Source organism: Aquila chrysaetos, chromosome 24 (genome assembly GCF_900496995.4).
Source record: "Aquila chrysaetos chrysaetos chromosome 24, bAquChr1.4, whole genome shotgun sequence".
In the NCBI taxonomy this organism is placed as follows: Eukaryota; Metazoa; Chordata; class Aves; order Accipitriformes; family Accipitridae; genus Aquila; species Aquila chrysaetos.
In genome coordinates this window covers 19,815,673-19,833,055 of record NC_044027.1, presented here as the reverse complement: position 1 = coordinate 19,833,055, position 17,383 = coordinate 19,815,673, and the positions used below count along the sequence as shown (strand labels likewise).

Below are 17,383 nucleotides of genomic sequence, written 5' to 3'. Positions count from 1 at the left end.
TAGCATGCTCCCAGTTACCCAAATGCATTATTTTTCTTCCTAAAATTTGCTTGTTTATTACAAGAATTAGCTGGGGTTTCCGATCTTTGCAAAAGAACTCACCTTTATGAGGACAAAGACCAGAACAGGAACAAAATCATCTGCCCCAGGTACTGAGTCTTCATTTGCGAGACTAAGCAGGTTCATGATGGTTGAACACATTCTCAGGATACACTGTACTTTGTCTCGGGGGGTTTTATACGCGCTTATTGTGCGGATTTCAGACTGTGCAGATGGCCATGGTGCCTCCCGGAGATATACCTAGGAAAAAAAACCCAACATGCTGCCAGTTCTTGTTTGTCCAAGCTACTACTGTGCACCACAGAGGATCTGAAGTACCAGAGACTTGCAGACAGGAGCAAGGCTCCAGAGAAATGGGAAGCTTTAAGTCAAGATGGTTACATTACACTCACAACTAAGGTGGCTTCCTACTGTGTTATAACAAAAAACTACAAGGAGCCAACACTCTGTGTGCAACTAACATAATTAGCCTGTGCTTCTTCCTGACTTCTCCAGCACATTGTTTCAAATGAAGGTAGAGCTGTACATCTCAGTCTTCCATATCAGCAGCTTTATGAACAGTCACTGTTTTGAGTCATACAGTTCAAGTGCTGAACTGAGAACTAGTAAGGCTGCAAACATCCAGCCTCTGACAGACTTCTTAAGCCTACCAACCTACTTTTAGTTATCCTATTTACCATGAGAAAAGTGAAAGCACTGGGCAAATTTACAGATCTGCAAGGTGCCATTAATTCTGGCTAGTTCAGAAAGAACTTGACAGCTGTAAACGACAGCTATGGCATATGAATCACATTAGAAGCATAAAGGATTCAAATCTTGTCTTTTGAAGCAAATTATCAGAAAGTTACTGCATCTTAGTGCAGTGTAGTATTGGTTCTTAAATCTTACTATCAGGACAGAGGTAGTAAAATCAGAAAAAAAATTAATTTGGAAGGATCAGTCAGTGGACAATACTAAAGCATGGGTACAGCATGTTTTTCCTGCAGGATATTTCAGCTGTCACAGATAGAAAAGCAATGCTTCTAACTGTAAAACAAAACAACCCTCTCCCCATCCAAAACACAATCAAAACCAAGCACCCCAACACACACACAGAAGTCAAGGAAAGGAGAAGTTGTTACCTCAGGTATCTGAAGTGCTTTGTGGTTTGCAGTCACTACTTTAGATAACCTCTGTATGTGCTCATGAAGGACCCTGAAAACAAACACAAAAAACAAGAGTGAAAAATAAGCTGCAGCCAGCAGTCCCCTGGAGTTTCCCACTAGTTTTAAGTTTGATACTATGAGAGAGATCTTCAGGAATGCATATAATCATGATGGTCCTACAGCTAATAGACACAAGGTCAATAAGAGATGCAGAGGATTTTGCTATACAATCAAGTACAACCACCCAGCCAGTAGAGCATTCAAATAGCGTACATTCTAAAACACAAAAGCCAAAAACCCAAACGCATGGAAAATACTGTACCAAAATGAAAATGGAAGGAGTCTCGAAGCAGATTTTGATCATTCTCTCAGCATACACACTTGCAGATCTGAAAGTGTGTATCCTGAGTCATTAAATTCACAATTTTATTCTGTACTAGCAGTTTGTTGCAAATACAAAAACTTTTCCACATGATGCTAAAGCACTTCCATGTTCTTTTACAAAATGTTCTAAAACAAAACATGAGTTTGTATGGCATGGCTAACTTAGTCAAGTCTGTCACATGAAGACTGCACAGCTTCCATCTGCACCAACTGCAAAAGAAAAACCAGGTACTCCAAATTACATTAACTTACTGGTCACGCAAAATATCTCCATCCTGATTAGGGTAGAACGCAAGTTTGAAAATACGATTCATCACGCTGCGTTCTATAGCTAATTGTGCATCCTGAAGCTGTTCTTCACTGGCATTCTGCCATATGGCATCCTGAGCCATTGCTCCATATAAGAACTGAAGAAAATCCTCCACTTGGGCTGTTTTATCATCTGCTGCTGTGAGTTTCTGGAAATCTGATAAAAAGTAAAAAGAGAGAGAACATTCAGTTAAATAAAAAACATTATTTCTGATAGGTTTTTCTGGAAAGAAGAGCCCAGAATCTACTTCAGACTTCTTGCCAGGCAGCACTGAGGCTCTGTTTTGCCCACACCCCAGTAAGGGAAATACAAGCAGGAACACTTGAAATAAATGAGGGAATTAAAGGAAAAGCATATAGAACACATTTAGCAAAGCATATGGTCAAAATACTCTACTTGATACTGTGTTAATCACTTCCTCTGCAGTACCAGTTCTTATGCCTTCTTTCCAGCCACCCACAGAGATAACGCCCAGAACAATCACTAGAACAGTTGCTGCTAGGAACCAGTGCATGCAAAGTTGTCAGATGCTGAAAGGAGGGGGGGGGGCGGGGGAAGGTATCAAGAAAACCCATGTGGACCATTTCCTACCCCTACCTTTATTAAGTATGCATAGTTGCAACATTCATATTTATCTACAAAATACAGAATGAGTGATGCAGCCAAGTTAATGCAGCATGACCAAATCACTGGACATTCATCGGCTTCATATTTATAGCACTCTCCACCAGAAGACAACTGCCACTCACATCTGCCAGCAGCCTAAATGCCACACTTGCCAATTTCTGTTTTAGATCATCCAGAAATAGCTGTCTCCTTTCTGTCCAATGAAAGGGCTTTAACTCCTTCCTGGGTCACTGAATCTTATTACCAGAAATTTAATCCCAGTATATATAAGTTCTCATATTAATTCTAGCCTATTCAGGCACATTTAATACGCAGCACTATATGCTCCAGGAGCAAGAACTGACTCTAAATTTCTTATGTACTTCATTAAGCCAGGTATGTGCATAGAGAACATAGAAATAGTTTGTTTTAAGTGACTCTGTTTTGAGAGAGTTGTCTTCATGGTGCAGCTATCCCTTATGCCACAGTATTTTTGAATCTTTGATTAATTTCATTCATACTACTACTATTCCCCATATCTTCTCAGGTGCAACCACAGGTTCTGTACTGAGGACTGAATGCTGCAACTTAATTTATCATTTATCAGTAGATCTAAAATAATTAGTAGTATTCATGCTTCTTCCATGGGGCAGATGCTAGATAACATGATTTAGCATAACTTTTTAGGCCAAGTGAGGTCAAATTACCTTCATTCTCTTAGCCCATGAAAAATGCAGACAGTTACCATGGCTTAGCTGCACAACATACTGTTAAGTCACAGTAATCTGTCTATTTGAGCCATTAATTGGCCAGCTGGAATGAAAATCATTTTAGGAATCCACTCCTCAGATCAGAAGTTGTATTTTAAAACATTAACCTGAGCCAGCATCTAAATACGGAGTAAAGGAATATAAATATTCCACAGTCTGCATTAATCTTACCTTGAATAAACTCCCTTATTTTCTTTTCTTTGCTCTCTAGCAGTAACCTCACACATACTGTAGTGAAGTATCTGTTGGCCACTTCTTTATCTCGCAGAACTCTTTGCAACAGCCTTTCCAAGTGCGCTTGTGTCGTTTGCAGGCCTTGGCGACACCGAGTTAAATAAGCGATATATGGAGCTCTTTTCCTAAAATAAGGAGTGCTCTGCATTAGATTCATAATAAAGATAGAGGTTAATAGCTTTATAAACTGTTAAGTTGTAGTGCAAGAGGAATCTTCAACCTGTTGTTTTTAAAACAAAGATAACACCTGAATTCAGAAGTTCCATTTTATGCAGATTTCTCTGACTGAAATCACTGCCCTTGCAGCACTCCAGAATGCTAGATTAAAGCAAACTCCAAACAGCATCTCTTGCATGTTAGAGCTGAACATTAGCCACAAATTGATTTAAACCTGAGTTTATTACTATCTGGACTGACTTAAGGTCCAAGGTTTTTTAAGCCTTTCGCAGATAGGTGAGACAATTTCATAATTTTGTGGGGAAGCAGAGATGTAATAACCTGATTTGGCGAAGAACAATTTAAACCAAAAGGGATCCTCCCAATCTGCTAGTGAATAAATATATGCATTTGGAAACCCATTAGTAATAAGATAGTGAACAAACTACCTATAGTCCTCTGCAATAGATGCCAGCAGCTTTCGACAGGTCCTGTTATCAAAGCGGCTTACACATCGCATTGTCTCTTGTAGCTGGGCCATCAAGTTCTTGTCTTGGAGGTTAATAGCTTCAGCTAGCTGAACTTTCAAGAAGCACACAATTTCATTATCTAATAAAGAACAAAGGAAAATTATTAAGGAAAAGAAATGTAGGCATGATGAAAACAAAACTGGTTTTGAATATGAGAAACATGTAACAGTTTAAAACAAAACTTCTGTACGTTAGGCAGTAAGTGTTATTTTAAGAACATTTTAATAAGTCTTTTTGAATTTTGCAGATATCAAGGGATATGTTTTCATATCACTATCTTATTTAGTATTTAGAACCATACTGAAACGTAAAGAGGACCAGATAAGGTGACAAATTCACCTGTGTGCAAATAAACCTAGAATGAATGGAGGGATGCAAACACAAGACACATATACTAAGTCAACGTAAAGAGTCAGTAAATTATACAAGTTACTCTAGTAGTACAGTAGCACAATTCCTAACAGCACCTGTATTTTGGGAGTCTATTCTACATCTTCAGGCTCTACCTTGCAGTATATCTGAGATACTTCATTACAAAAGAAATTAGACCAGATTTAGTTGGCAGGTTTGTTTGTAGAGTAAGAAAGAAAACATTTTGGGGGGCAAAAGGTGGCCTATGCCTTTGGTATCTATGCCAAACAGAAGTTACCATAAATGGTGCAGTCTAAGTGCCATTAGATGGGAGAAAAGAAGAGACATATACAATACAAAATATCCATATGTATAAAGAACATTTACCTTCAGGGTCTGTGTGGTCTGGCAGACCATTCCTTGTTGAATGTGTCAACATTGGGAAGGCAACAGAATCTGCTGAACAAAGAGCCAATCTCAATTTCTTCTTTGCATCCCTTAAAGAAGAAAAATATTTTCTTAACAAAGTTGCTGCAAGGTCTGCTTCTTCAATAAGCAATCTTAACTTTTTGTTTTTTTCTGGTTTTTTAAATACTGCCTAAAAGTTATTTAACATTAATTTTAATGTATCAATGTTGTCAAGACTTTAGAATATCAGTTCTTTTGATACAGCGACTAGACCAGTTTCAAAGGAATTTTCCTAAACACTGCACTGCTCTGTCCTCTCACGTTACAATATCCCCCCTTCATCAGTGGAAATATGGCAGTTTGAGGAAATATGGCCTAAAACTAAAAGCATGTAAAAGTTTACAATTGATCCATATTAAGATTTCCATGGGAACCGTCACATGGCTTCAGCTTTTAATTCTACTTTGTGGGTAAAATTAAACCTGCAGATGTATTTACCTATAGGAGAAAGCAGAACTTTGTGGCTGTGCTACTTGACTTGCAGAGTCTGGGAGATCATCTGCAGACATGTTTTGCAAAGCCTCATCACGTGGAGAGTCATGCATACTCTCACCATCCCCAATAGCCTCTATGGAAATGAAAAAAAACCCGACATTACACTTGAAGAGAGGAGTCAGAAGAAGAAACTAGACTAATGTTCTCTATTTCCTTCTTTTTATTCTAAGGTCATGGGGGAAACGGAGACAGCAAATAAAACAACTTGTTCTGAATAAGTGAAAAAAGTATATTAAAAATATATAATCTACAAGTCACTAAGAAGAAACTGCATCTGTTTTGGAAGGCAATATACTTCAGTTATCGATTAAAAACAAACAAACAAACAAAAAAACTGGTAAGAGATGTGCTATTAACAAACCACCACCTCAATGGCAATATGAAAGAGCTGTCCTCAGGAATATTGCTTTAATTCCCAGTCACTGAGGGACTGTCCCACAGATTATTTGACAAAATGTTCCTGGTTTAGAGCTCACATTGTTCAGCTGTTAGTACTAACATTGGTCTAGAATACTGAAGTGTTTTTATCTTTAAAGGAGGAGAAACTATGTTGGTGATGATTATAAAAGCCAGGTTCTCACCTGCACCGTCATAGTTCACTATGGCTCCTTCACTAGGACTGGTTCGCTTAATTGCATTCCTGTATTTGTCCAGAATGTCCTCTGCAGCTTGCGCCTGTGCACTGAGCCTTGGGCTGGGATCATCTGAAAAGACCATTAAAAACAACAGGAGTTAACCTTGTATTGTCCCAGCTGAAAGCAAATACAAAAATGTAGACCTACACATTTGGACTCTTGTTTTTAGCCATACCAAACAGCTGCTTGTGTTCCATGTAACCACAATTCAAATATATTTACAAAGTCTGAAGCAAAAGCAGAAAAAAAAAAAAGTACAATGAAAGTGAACAAATAAAGCCAGATCCTTAGCATATTTATACTGTTTACGCAAGTGGTTCTTGTATATTTGAAGACTTCTAGAAATGATTAGGCAAACAGAAAACTAAACACCCAGGTTCAAATCATGTTTAATTTAGCACTTAAATAATTATTACAGGAATGTGTCTGCAACTATCCTTACAGCTCAGCTATGATAAGGATAGGAGCTTTATAATGATGAAGGAAAAAAAAAAAAAAAAAAAAAAAAGACAGCTTGAGTTGAAAATCCAGTGCTGACAGAAGCATGGCAATTTAAAAACAGTCTTCAAGTCAAGAAGTCTTTATCCACTTTCTTATTCAGAAAGACAGTTGTGAACATTAACTACAATAGCATATACCTTTCTGTAAATAGATACCTGGTGGGCACTCTGGAACTCTAGCGGGCATGTTATGAGAGAAAATTACTATGATGATATTATTCACATACCTTGAAGTGTCGAATATCTGTCAGGCACCATGTCATCTTTGTCTTTTTCTTGTTTTTCTTTCTTTCTAAATGGAATAGGAGCTGAAAATGCAAGGTACCTTATCAAAGACTATTCTGAGATAATGGCCAGACTGAAGAAATGTTAAGAAAGTGGCTAATGCATAAGTTTGTCATCAGATAAACTTTAATAAAAGCATAAGCTTATCTATGGGGTGGAACAGAACTGTACTGTCATCATAAATAGTAAGCTCTACCTTTAACAAACATGCTACCATGAGCCAGGCAGAACAGTTTTGCCTTCCAGGTACAGTACGCTCTAGGCAAATACTAGCCAAGGGAGTCAGGGAGCTTCCCATTTTTATTTACGTATTTTTTTATATTTTAGTTTACCAATAGTCCTAACTCAAATATTGGTCATAATGACATGAATCTTTCCTGGCAACTAGTTCCCACTAGTAAGTTCAGGGAGAAGATGCAAAGTCAGCACATTGTGAAATGGAAAAGCAAACAAAGTGGTATTAAGCTACTATAACATTATCTAGAGTCACACAGAGACTGCAAGGATTACATTGGTTCTTTTCTAACTGAAAGTCTGTTTTAAAAAAAGGCAAGAATATCTAATATTGCACACATTGTTCCATCCCCAGTTGTCATTATTCACAGCATGAAAGCAAAATATTATCTTGCACAAGCTTTACTTTGTAAATAGCCAAAGTCTAATTTCCACTCATGCTGTGTTACAAGAGATACCCTAAGTTATCAATATCCTTCAACTAGCACGCTACCATCCATAGAGAATTACTAGTTCTCAGTGAAGCTGCCCTGAAGTTAATATCATACAACTATGAAATGACTGGCCTCACAAAAGGATTCCAAGGTTACCGAATGATTAAGATAACACAATGCCTAATCAAATTCCTTTCAGCTTACACACCTCTTTATAGGTACTGCATACTTTATATTTCAATAATTCTCTCTTTACTGCAACACTTGCAATTTTATAAATAAGATTCCTTTATTTCTCAAAATTAAACAGGACAGCTATTACTGTGTAACAAATCTACATCAATCTGGTCAGCTTTTCAAAGTGAAACTGTAAAAACTTTCCATAAAAGTGACTAAAGATATAATAAAGGCACCATGCACTCTTAATAAAGTACCAAAACCAGATGGACATGATCTACCTTTGGGCATAGCAGACACAAAACGTTTCCTCCACCAGGGCTTGTTTCTGTCAGACTTCTCATCATCACTGTCTTTTCGTTCTTCAATCTGTAGAAGAGCAGAGTCTACATTTAAGCATTTACCATATCAAGTGTAAAGACAAAATTTCTCCTTTACATGAGGTTTTGCTACATTGACTGTAAAAACAAAAACTACAGCAGAGCACAGAAAGCCATAGCAGATTAAGTTAGAAATATCCCACCTGAAGAGGGCAGCCTATAAATGCAAAACTAAAGACATGAGGAAACTTAGATTTCACTTATTTCTTTTTTAGAGAAAATTACTTCTCAGGATGCTGCAGCATTTTACATTTAAACACTGCAACAAATCTATTTGTGAAGTCCCACCAAATCAAGTAAAGCTCATCCAGGAATTACAAGAGAAGCCAGATTCATTTAAGCCACTCTGAACATCTGCAGCTTTAGCTTGTAAATCATCATTGGCCAACGTTTAAAAGGTAACAAAAGCGCATTGTAATTCCTTGGCTAAACACATTTAATACCAGCTTTCTGGTGTTAGATGCATAATTAAAGTGGGCATGCTAGAAAAAAAAAAAAAAAAATAGAATCCTTACCTCTCCCCTAGAGGAGTCTTTACTGGGAGATGAAGATGATGACTGAGATGCAGCTACCAGAACAGCTGCTCCAGCGTTTGTGTTCGGCATAGGAAGCTCCCTCTCCTCATTACCAGGACGTCTGTTCCACCCAGGATCACTCATAGGTCTCCGAACTGATGATACTATATCTGAACTCCTACTCCGGACTAGCCTCTCTGGATAAGAATGCCTCTGCTTGAATGCTTCTAAATCAGTTGGAATTAAAGCGTGAAACCCAAAGTTTGGTAATCGGGCCTCATTACCTCCCATAGCTCCTTCCAAGATCGGTGGATCTGGTGGTGGATGAGAGGGTCGTGCATAGTGTACTTTAGGCCTTACTACAGCTGATGCACCTGCAGTCATAAGCATAAAAGAAGACACACACTTTTTTTTTTTAAAGATTCTTCCAAATTAGCAGGTACTAACATAGAAGCATTGAAAAATGCCTATTTTTTAAAAAAAGCTTATTCTTTACAACTCACCCTCATTTGACGAGAGAGGGTCGAACAATGCAAGCAAAGAATCTGTCTGAGAAGGGGGAGATGTCAACTGACTGGCTCCTGAAATACAGGGGGGGAGGAAAAAAAAAAAGTTAGTGCTGTACCAAGAACTACCTACAACATAAGAGACACTGGAAAAACAGCCCTCAGCAACAAAAGTTTACAGAACTTATATTGCAAAATATTCTTAAAGATATTCTTATATGGACAGATCTCTGTAGTATGCTGAAATGATCAAAGAATTACATCACAATAAGTGGGGAAATCTTGAGGAGCAGACTGATTCCAAAATGCAAGAGGACAGTCGATGTAATCAAACTGACTTAGGAAAAGGTGATCTTGGATCTAGTACTCAAGCCCTAGTACTATAAAGTACTGGAGTCTCTTTGTCGAACAAATACACTGCTAGCAAATAAGGAAACGTTAAGCTTAGCCACCAGAACTTTGAAACTGGGAGAAATTGTAGAATTTAAGGATTCTACAAATGTCATTTGTGAGACTTCAGTTATCAGAGATTCTAATTCTCATTTACAGGTAATTAACTTACCGTGGGCCGTTTCATCCATGTCAGGACTTGTCACGGAATCTTTTCCCCCGAAGTCAGAGCTACATTCAGACCTGAGATCCTCAATCTTATTAGGAATATCTTCAGATGTTGCACTAATACCTTACACATAACAAAAGAACCATCTGTAATAGTCTTTCAGAGAAAAAGGAAGCAAAATCCTGAAACTGTTAAAATGTTTGGTGAACACTGCAATAATCAAGTCCTAACTCACAGTAGGACCTAGAGACATTATGAATTTCTATACTCCTAGAATAAAATGTTATTTCTGCTCTACAACTGTTTTAACACAGGCATGAATACACTTTGACAAATGGGCATTAAAAAGACACTTCACACTGTTAAATACTTTGCAGAAAACAAAGAACTGAAGTAGATAAATGCTGATTTACTTAAATAAAAGAAGTTGTGATAATAAAACTAAATGCAAGAAAGCTAGGAGTTTCTTCCAAATCAATACCCCACTGCTAACCATTGCTATTGTAGCACAGAGTATTCAACGCTCTGCTGCCTTTTTTATTTCTTCTGTAAGATGAACAAAGAATTACTGCTTTGAAAATTCCAGAATAAGTGCAAAAAGTTATTTTATGAGTGAAATAATGTATAACTAAAGCAAGCACAGCAAAGCGGATACTGATCATGTTCTAACAGAGCAGCGTGTTTTCAGAGACAATTAAACACACCTGATACAACACTGAGGCCTGGTGTACTGGGTCGAGAACTGACCTCCCTTACATCTGTGTCATCAGATGTGCTACCCAGCCCAGAACAGCTTTCCAGTTCTTGTAGTCTTTCCTCCTGTTTTAAGTCTGGGGCCTCTACAAAAAGGAGACAATGGAGAGTAGAGAGAAAAAGTATCATTACTCAATGCCATGCTCCCTTAATACTCACATACAGAAGGGAGGGGGATACGTGTTGATTTAGTATATTAAGTTCTAAGCTAACTCAACCACTTCAGCAAGAGTTTTCTTCCTATACAGAAGGCAGGACTCTGCACAGATAGCAATGCTCTATCTGCACAGGCATTCTAAGAAGTTTTTACTGTTTTAAGTATTGTATTTCTTAGATACAACAGTATACAGTCAAATCTTCACTAACCAACGTAAACTGTGATCCTACATAGCCCTACTTAACATCACAGGGAAGGAAAGCAAACAGAATTTTGCTTTGCAATCCCTTCTCTCCCTTTTTGGCCCTTAAGAATTTCTTAAGTGACAGTAAGTCTCTCACAATGCTTTCTATCTTCTCTCTGCCTAGGAAGAGTTTGTCCTTTTAATACTGGAAGTATTCACAAACACGAACTTAACCCTAGGACAGTAATTTCTCAAAGAAAGAGAAGAAGAGGCTGTTGTTTTGCATGACATGCCTCTGGAAGAGTCTTGATTCACGCCAAAGAAATAAGCAAGAACTGCATGATTCTGACCTGAATCACTTGGTAATACTTCCACACTCCATGCCTCACTTGTGGTTTCTGATATGGTTGAACCTGTGCAGGGATCAAGCAACACGGATCCTGAGCCTGGTAAACACAGCAAGCTGCCTAGCATGTTCTCTGCAGCTGCACCTGCAAAAGTAAAGCCAAAGCGTATAGCTAGATATAGGCTTCCTGAAGACAGCTCTAATAAGAGAGAAAAGTAAGAACACATTTTAAGCGTCCTTAATAAAGTAATCATGAAAGAAAATGTTTAAAAGATAGCAATGAGCAACTAAATACAATCCAGGTCATGCACACAAAATCCTCTTAAAGAAAAGCTCCAGTTTAATCAATGAAACACACCTATGTAGAAAGGGAGGAGGAGGGCTCTGCAGTCTCACTATTTTAGAGCAAGCATGAAGCATTTTAACATACCAGATGCACCACTGAGTTACCTGCTATTTCTTGCAAGCGATCTTCATCGATGTTTGGATCGAAGTCACTTCCCAAGACATCTGTACTCCACGTTTCACTCACAGTTTCTGATATATCTCTGTCATCAGTCAACCCCATCATATCACGGATTTCGAATTTACGGAGCTTGTCATCAAGATTATCCTGAGTTGTGGCTATGTAAAAATAAAAAGTTCTCAATTTTTTGAAAGGTTTCTCCATTTACTTCTGATTGAAAATCTGTAAAAGTACATTATAGGGGAAAAAAAAAACCACAACAAAACCAACACAAACAAAACCACCATCTAATTCTGTCAGGTAAGACAGTGTTTTAAAGTAAGGCCTGCAAAGCAGTGTACTATTCAAGAGATGCTGCCTGAAAACAGTTTTTAAGCACATTTGAGACATAAGGAGAAAAATCTTAAACTACGCATGGTGACCTATCAACTAAATTGACAGACAAAATAAATAAAATTTAGTGCACTATCAAGAAACTGATACAATGCCTGTAAGAACTTATCACAGAAAAGCTTAGGCCTCTAGATATCATTCAAGTCCAAACCCTGTGCTCAAAACAGGGTCAATTACAGCAGGTTGCTCACAGTCATGTCCAATCATGTTTTGAATATCTCCAGGCTAGAGACACCACAACCTCTTTGGGCAACCTGTTCCAGCGTTTGACAAATATATATTAAACAGGAAGCTATCCAGATGCTTTAAGACTACTCCAATCCATATCACCCTATTCCCTGAAGGGGAAAAACTCAGTATCAAGCAAAGCTTTACAAGCAGTTTCCTATAAAGGACTTAAGCCTCAAAACCCCATGCAACTTCCTTTTCCTAACAACAGACTGCAAGTAGTATTTCTTGAGAAAAAAAACCAAACCAAAACCATAAACATACACAAGAATGATTGCACAAGGAAAACTTTTACTTATTTTTTCCTGAACTAGTCCATTTTTCAACCTTTTTCCACAGAACTCGGGCTTTACCATCTACAGCACCTCAGGCTCTTGTATTAGAGAATGTGCACCTGCCTTGTTCATGCTCTAACAGCTGCAGAGCTTCAACGCCATTGCTCCCAGAGGGGCCTGCGCCAAGCTCTGACACAGACTCCCCTTCTAAATCCAAAGATGACACAGAGTTGGAGCGATTTGAAGGACCTGTAAAAACAGATTTTACTGTAAATCTAATTTGAATAACAGTTCCTAAATACACAGCATTAACAATCCAGGACACAATTAACTAGAAAGATGAAAAGAAATAAAGTACCAGTTCTAATATAAAATACTGAATTGATGAACTAAATGTGCATTTGTTCTACTCTTGATCCCTATTCTATAGATACTTAACCCACACTGTGATTTGTACTTCCTAGGTTTGGAATACTATACTAACAATAATCTACAAATACATTACCAGAAATGGCTAGAAACTCAACATTACCATACTTAACTGTAACTAAAAAGTCAATAAAGTCTTTGCCGTTAATTTGTTTACGTGTCCATGAATTTGTTTTCTTATTTTGAGGAGAGAGAGAAGAAAAACTAAGCTATGGAAGTTATACAAAATAACGCACGCCGAGTAATCTGTACAAACCTCTTCAATACCACAAATAAGCCTGTGCTTTGTTGTGTGTCTGAGATTCATATAAAGGAGTTGTCCAGAGTCCAGAAACTATTCTGAGGTATGTAATAGCTTATTAAAACATGATGAAAAATAAGTCTGAGAAGTCTAAGTTTAGAGCCAAGTTAGATTATCTTAATAATTAGTATTGCACTTAAGTTTCAAAAAAAAAAAAAATTTTTTTAAATCCCTCTCTTTTCTTTTTCTAAATACACTTAGTTTTTTCTTCCTAATTCTCAGACTCAGTTATGCCTTTGCAGTTCAAAATTTAGCTCCAGACTTTTTTCTTTGAATGGCTAAGAGAAAAGACAGGCTCTCACAATAAAATAGCACAGTCTTCAAAATGGCAAAGATGACATGCTGTGTTTAACAGAAGTTCCTTTTATAGTTAAGGACAAAAAAAAAGGGGGACAAGATTTCTTCAAGACTTAAGTAGCCCTTCACCTTCAGATATTCCTTCCAGATTATCACTGCAGAGGGAAAAGCGCAAGGTTTTATCAGGTTTACCATGGAGTTTGTTTTCATCAACAGGGACATCTCCTTGTCCGCCATCTGCAAGCTGCATATTTAAGACCTGGAGAATGGGGGAAAGAAACAAGACTTCCTTAAAATAATCTATTTTTCAGATAATTAAATAGTAAATAAAACATTACATACATTTTTTGCTTTGTTTTCCCTAGATGTTAATGGCACAATCAAATTTCTAACATACAGTTTGAAAAGAGACAGCTATCTCCAAAGTCAGAGCCTGGGGAGAACGTAAGGTAACCAAGACGTGAACATAAGGCAAGTCCTGATAACAATGGAGCCACCAGCTCCCTCAACACCCCAGCAGACTAATATAACATGGAAACTGATCCTTACAAGGCTGCAAAAGGAGATAATCTGAACTATCTGGCAAGGCAGCAAAGATGAAAGCAGAAGCCGTGCCAGGGCTGGTGAAAAAAACCCAGCCTTACCCTAAGCAACATAGTCTGAAGGCATTCATGGCGGCACAACCACAGCTCTGCCCTCACAAGAAGCTGGGCCTGTGTGTTTCAAGTCTGAGCTGCCAAAAACGTCGGGATCAGTGTTCCAGTTCTGTCATTCACCTGTGCCACTTGATCCAAAGGACAGAGCATGCAGACAGATAATTGAATCAGTTTCTTTAGGCTCAGAAACAATAGCCCAAATTTGCTCTTAAGCATGCTAGATGACAAAGCCTCTTCATCAATCTGCCAGGTTCACTTTTCCTGTGTTAATATACTGCTTTTCACACCTTGCAGATATATTAACTGAGGGCTGGGGAGGGACACGGACGGGACACCTAACAAAGGGAAATTTGAAAGCTACAACCCCCAAGTTCAGCAAAATAAAGTAAGGATTTTAATTCCCATTCTAGATTTATTACCCAAACTTAGTGTCACAACTTCATTGTTCTGCTATTAGAGAACACAGAGGCTGTACGTTTCAAAATATCTGAGACATGATAGTTTTTGCATACCTCATTTTCTGACATCATTCCTGGAGTAATCTGTGGACCTGTCCCCAAAGAAATCACCAGCACTTCTTCTGGCTGAACTTCTGGGATAGTCTCCTGGGACGATCCTTCATGATCTCCGTGCTGATCCATTAGAATATTTGATCTACTTCTGCTACGAGTTGCTAAGAAAGTATTTTGAAATATCAACATCAGAAAGCTTTTCCTCGTTTGAAGAGGAAAAAGACAATACAATGGAAATACAGAACGGCAATGTTTTGAATTAATAATATGCATACTAAATAAACTTACAAAATTAAAAGTCATATTAGACTGAGAGATGGAACTAGTGTTTAAATTTGAGTACTGAACTGTGAAAAAGCAAACTCTCAACATAAAAGTTTAGAGAAACAAGGTATACTACGTCCTGTTTGCCTACACAAATACAGTTTACTCCAATCACAGAAAGACCCTTAATAAATTAATTGAGAAAATGAAGAAGTTTGTTACCAACAAAAAAAGGTCTATGTTCCTGTGGTTTATAACTGTGTTTAATTGATTTATTTAGAAGCTTTTTCTCCTAAAAAGCAGGGAAATCTTATTCTAACAGGTGTGTCAAACTCAGACACACAATTCAACATTAGGTGGTTTACTTTGATTATTTTGTGGCTCTTCATTAGCCTTTTCAAGTAGCCTCATATTCCCACATTTGGCACTGTGGAAGGAAAAACACCCACATGGAATTAAGATTTATAAGTATGGCAGCATGACACCAGTTATTTCTTTATCTGATTCGGGGAAAACAAGGCAAGTGTGCAGAAGTCACAGCCAAATTCTGATTATCACACAAAGGCACACAAGGTCATTTTAAAAACTACATGTACATATGAAATGAGTTTCATATAGAAAACAATGAAGAAATCTGAAAAAGCAACTGATTGCCAAAGTAAACCAAAGGCATGCTTAGTCATGTGTTATAAGTAAAAGTTTCACAGTGAAGAATGGAAAGAGGGCATTACCCACCAAAAGGGGTTACTAGAGTTATATGAGCTGAAAGATTGGTAGCAGAAGTATCCCAGGCAGTAATGGCTGCCAATTGCTGTCCTGGATTTCGAAAGCATTAAAATGAAACAAAAGAAATAAAAACTTTGAGCAAAACCTATTTTATACCATAAAATAAATGCTGTTGAGCCACTATTTTATAGGCATAAGACCAGAATCATTCAGAAGTAGAGTTAAAACAACATGGGATAGGTTTGTTTTGGGGTTGGTTTTGTGGGGGTTTTCGCCACTTAGCAGGCTCTACATATTTTTATCCTGTTAGACACTAACACCAAATCTCTCAAACAAACAAAAATATCCCATGTGGTCACATTAATGTAAATATACACTGAAGGAGAGTAGCACACTTCCTATTTTAAAAGAAAATACTATTGAAATGGAAAAGTTCAAGAAATCCTATTCAAAAAGAGGACAAAACCCTAAACGAACGTAAAATTCCATTACAATATACTAACGTTTAGAATTAGACCGGGCAAATAATGAAGGAAGAAGAAAGCTTCTCTTCTCAGCACATACTCTAAAAGTTCTGCTCTTGCTTTTTCATCCTCCTCCACATTTGCTCTCTTCTAAGACACAAAAATTTGAAACTTATTCTATCCCACTAATTAAATGTCATTGCTTCCATCTTACCACTTTCCTAAGCAATCTTCTCTCCTAGATCTGCTTCCCATCTTCAAACTTTCCCTTTATTATCATTGCACTAGCGTGACTACCAACCACTCCAGTGGTTTTCTCAAGTTCAATCCAGAGTGATGAAGCTCACCATGCTTGGATCAGAAAGTAAGGAAGTTACCTGGCCTTCTATGCAAAAGAAAATTCTTCACCATCTACACAGAAAAAGTAAGAACTGAAGGTGTAGTCCAAGAGTAGCCCCAAGAGATGACTGAAAAAATGGCACAGAAAATGTATCAAGGTATCAGAAATCATGCAAGAAGTCTGCTCGCTCTCCTTACCTATCGGTAATCGATTTTTTTTGTTAGCTGGAGTAGTTGCAGGAGAAAGTTGTGGGGTATTATATGGAGTCATTTCAAGGCTGCTGCTTTTCCCTGGTTTGTTCTGGGGTAAGTTTGCCAGCAAGTTTTCCAAAGCCATCCGATCTTCCTTAAGTTGATCGCTTGACATTACATTCCGCATAAAGCCAACCTAAAAATTTACAGTTAGTCTTGGTAAAAATTGCAGTGTAAATTATCAGCCTTGTTTATCCTATCTGTAAACATATGGGAACAAGTTTATACTACTCTTTTTTAAGAATTTAAGATATTACCAGAGTAGTTAGCTGGCTGTATGTCATGTAAACCACTGTTCTACTCAACCCCTCCAGAAGGTTAACAGAAGACATTGGAGGAGTTTCAACAGCACGCCCATCGATTACTACATCCAGGAAAGCAGCAACACAGCTCTGCAAAGAGAAGACATAGTTTTTAAATGAGACACAATTTACTACAGTTTGGAAAGAACATAGTTACAACAAGATTTAAGTAGTTTACATAACGATGTAAGTTTTGCTTCCTACTTTTAAAATCTTAGGATAAAATACCATGTATCATTAAAATCACTGAAGAGCAAGCAAGGAAAGCACACAGTTAGTTTTAGCATTTCCTTCATTCCTTTTCT

General features: G+C 37.7%; 1 protein-coding gene across 7 annotated transcripts in view; it reads right to left on the bottom strand.

Moving 5' to 3' along the window:
* GAPVD1 (GTPase activating protein and VPS9 domains 1) overlaps positions 1 to 17,383 on the bottom strand; it is a 32,867-nt gene that overhangs the window by 4,509 nt on the left and 10,975 nt on the right. For 3 of the 7 annotated variants that reach the window (XM_029999579.2, XM_029999581.2, XM_029999582.2), the window contains exons 5-26: positions 17,034 to 17,168; positions 16,723 to 16,912; positions 15,731 to 15,811; positions 14,732 to 14,892; positions 13,693 to 13,822; positions 12,660 to 12,785; positions 11,625 to 11,798; positions 11,179 to 11,319; positions 10,439 to 10,573; positions 9,738 to 9,857; positions 9,173 to 9,250; positions 8,670 to 9,043; positions 8,056 to 8,143; positions 6,872 to 6,952; positions 6,091 to 6,213; positions 5,453 to 5,582; positions 4,934 to 5,043; positions 4,115 to 4,274; positions 3,447 to 3,634; positions 1,842 to 2,055; positions 1,182 to 1,254; positions 103 to 300 (exon numbers count right to left, since the gene is read on the bottom strand). In XM_029999579.2, the coding sequence (XP_029855439.1) occupies positions 103 to 300; positions 1,182 to 1,254; positions 1,842 to 2,055; positions 3,447 to 3,634; positions 4,115 to 4,274; positions 4,934 to 5,043; positions 5,453 to 5,582; positions 6,091 to 6,213; positions 6,872 to 6,952; positions 8,056 to 8,143; positions 8,670 to 9,043; positions 9,173 to 9,250; positions 9,738 to 9,857; positions 10,439 to 10,573; positions 11,179 to 11,319; positions 11,625 to 11,798; positions 12,660 to 12,785; positions 13,693 to 13,822; positions 14,732 to 14,892; positions 15,731 to 15,811; positions 16,723 to 16,912; positions 17,034 to 17,168 (3,210 nt within the window). The remainder of the gene's footprint in view (positions 1 to 102; positions 301 to 1,181; positions 1,255 to 1,841; positions 2,056 to 3,446; positions 3,635 to 4,114; positions 4,275 to 4,933; positions 5,044 to 5,452; positions 5,583 to 6,090; positions 6,214 to 6,871; positions 6,953 to 8,055; positions 8,144 to 8,669; positions 9,044 to 9,172; positions 9,251 to 9,737; positions 9,858 to 10,438; positions 10,574 to 11,178; positions 11,320 to 11,624; positions 11,799 to 12,659; positions 12,786 to 13,692; positions 13,823 to 14,731; positions 14,893 to 15,730; positions 15,812 to 16,722; positions 16,913 to 17,033; positions 17,169 to 17,383) is intronic. The other 4 variants (XM_029999584.2, XM_029999583.2, XM_029999585.2 and 1 more) reach the window with 4 other exon arrangements.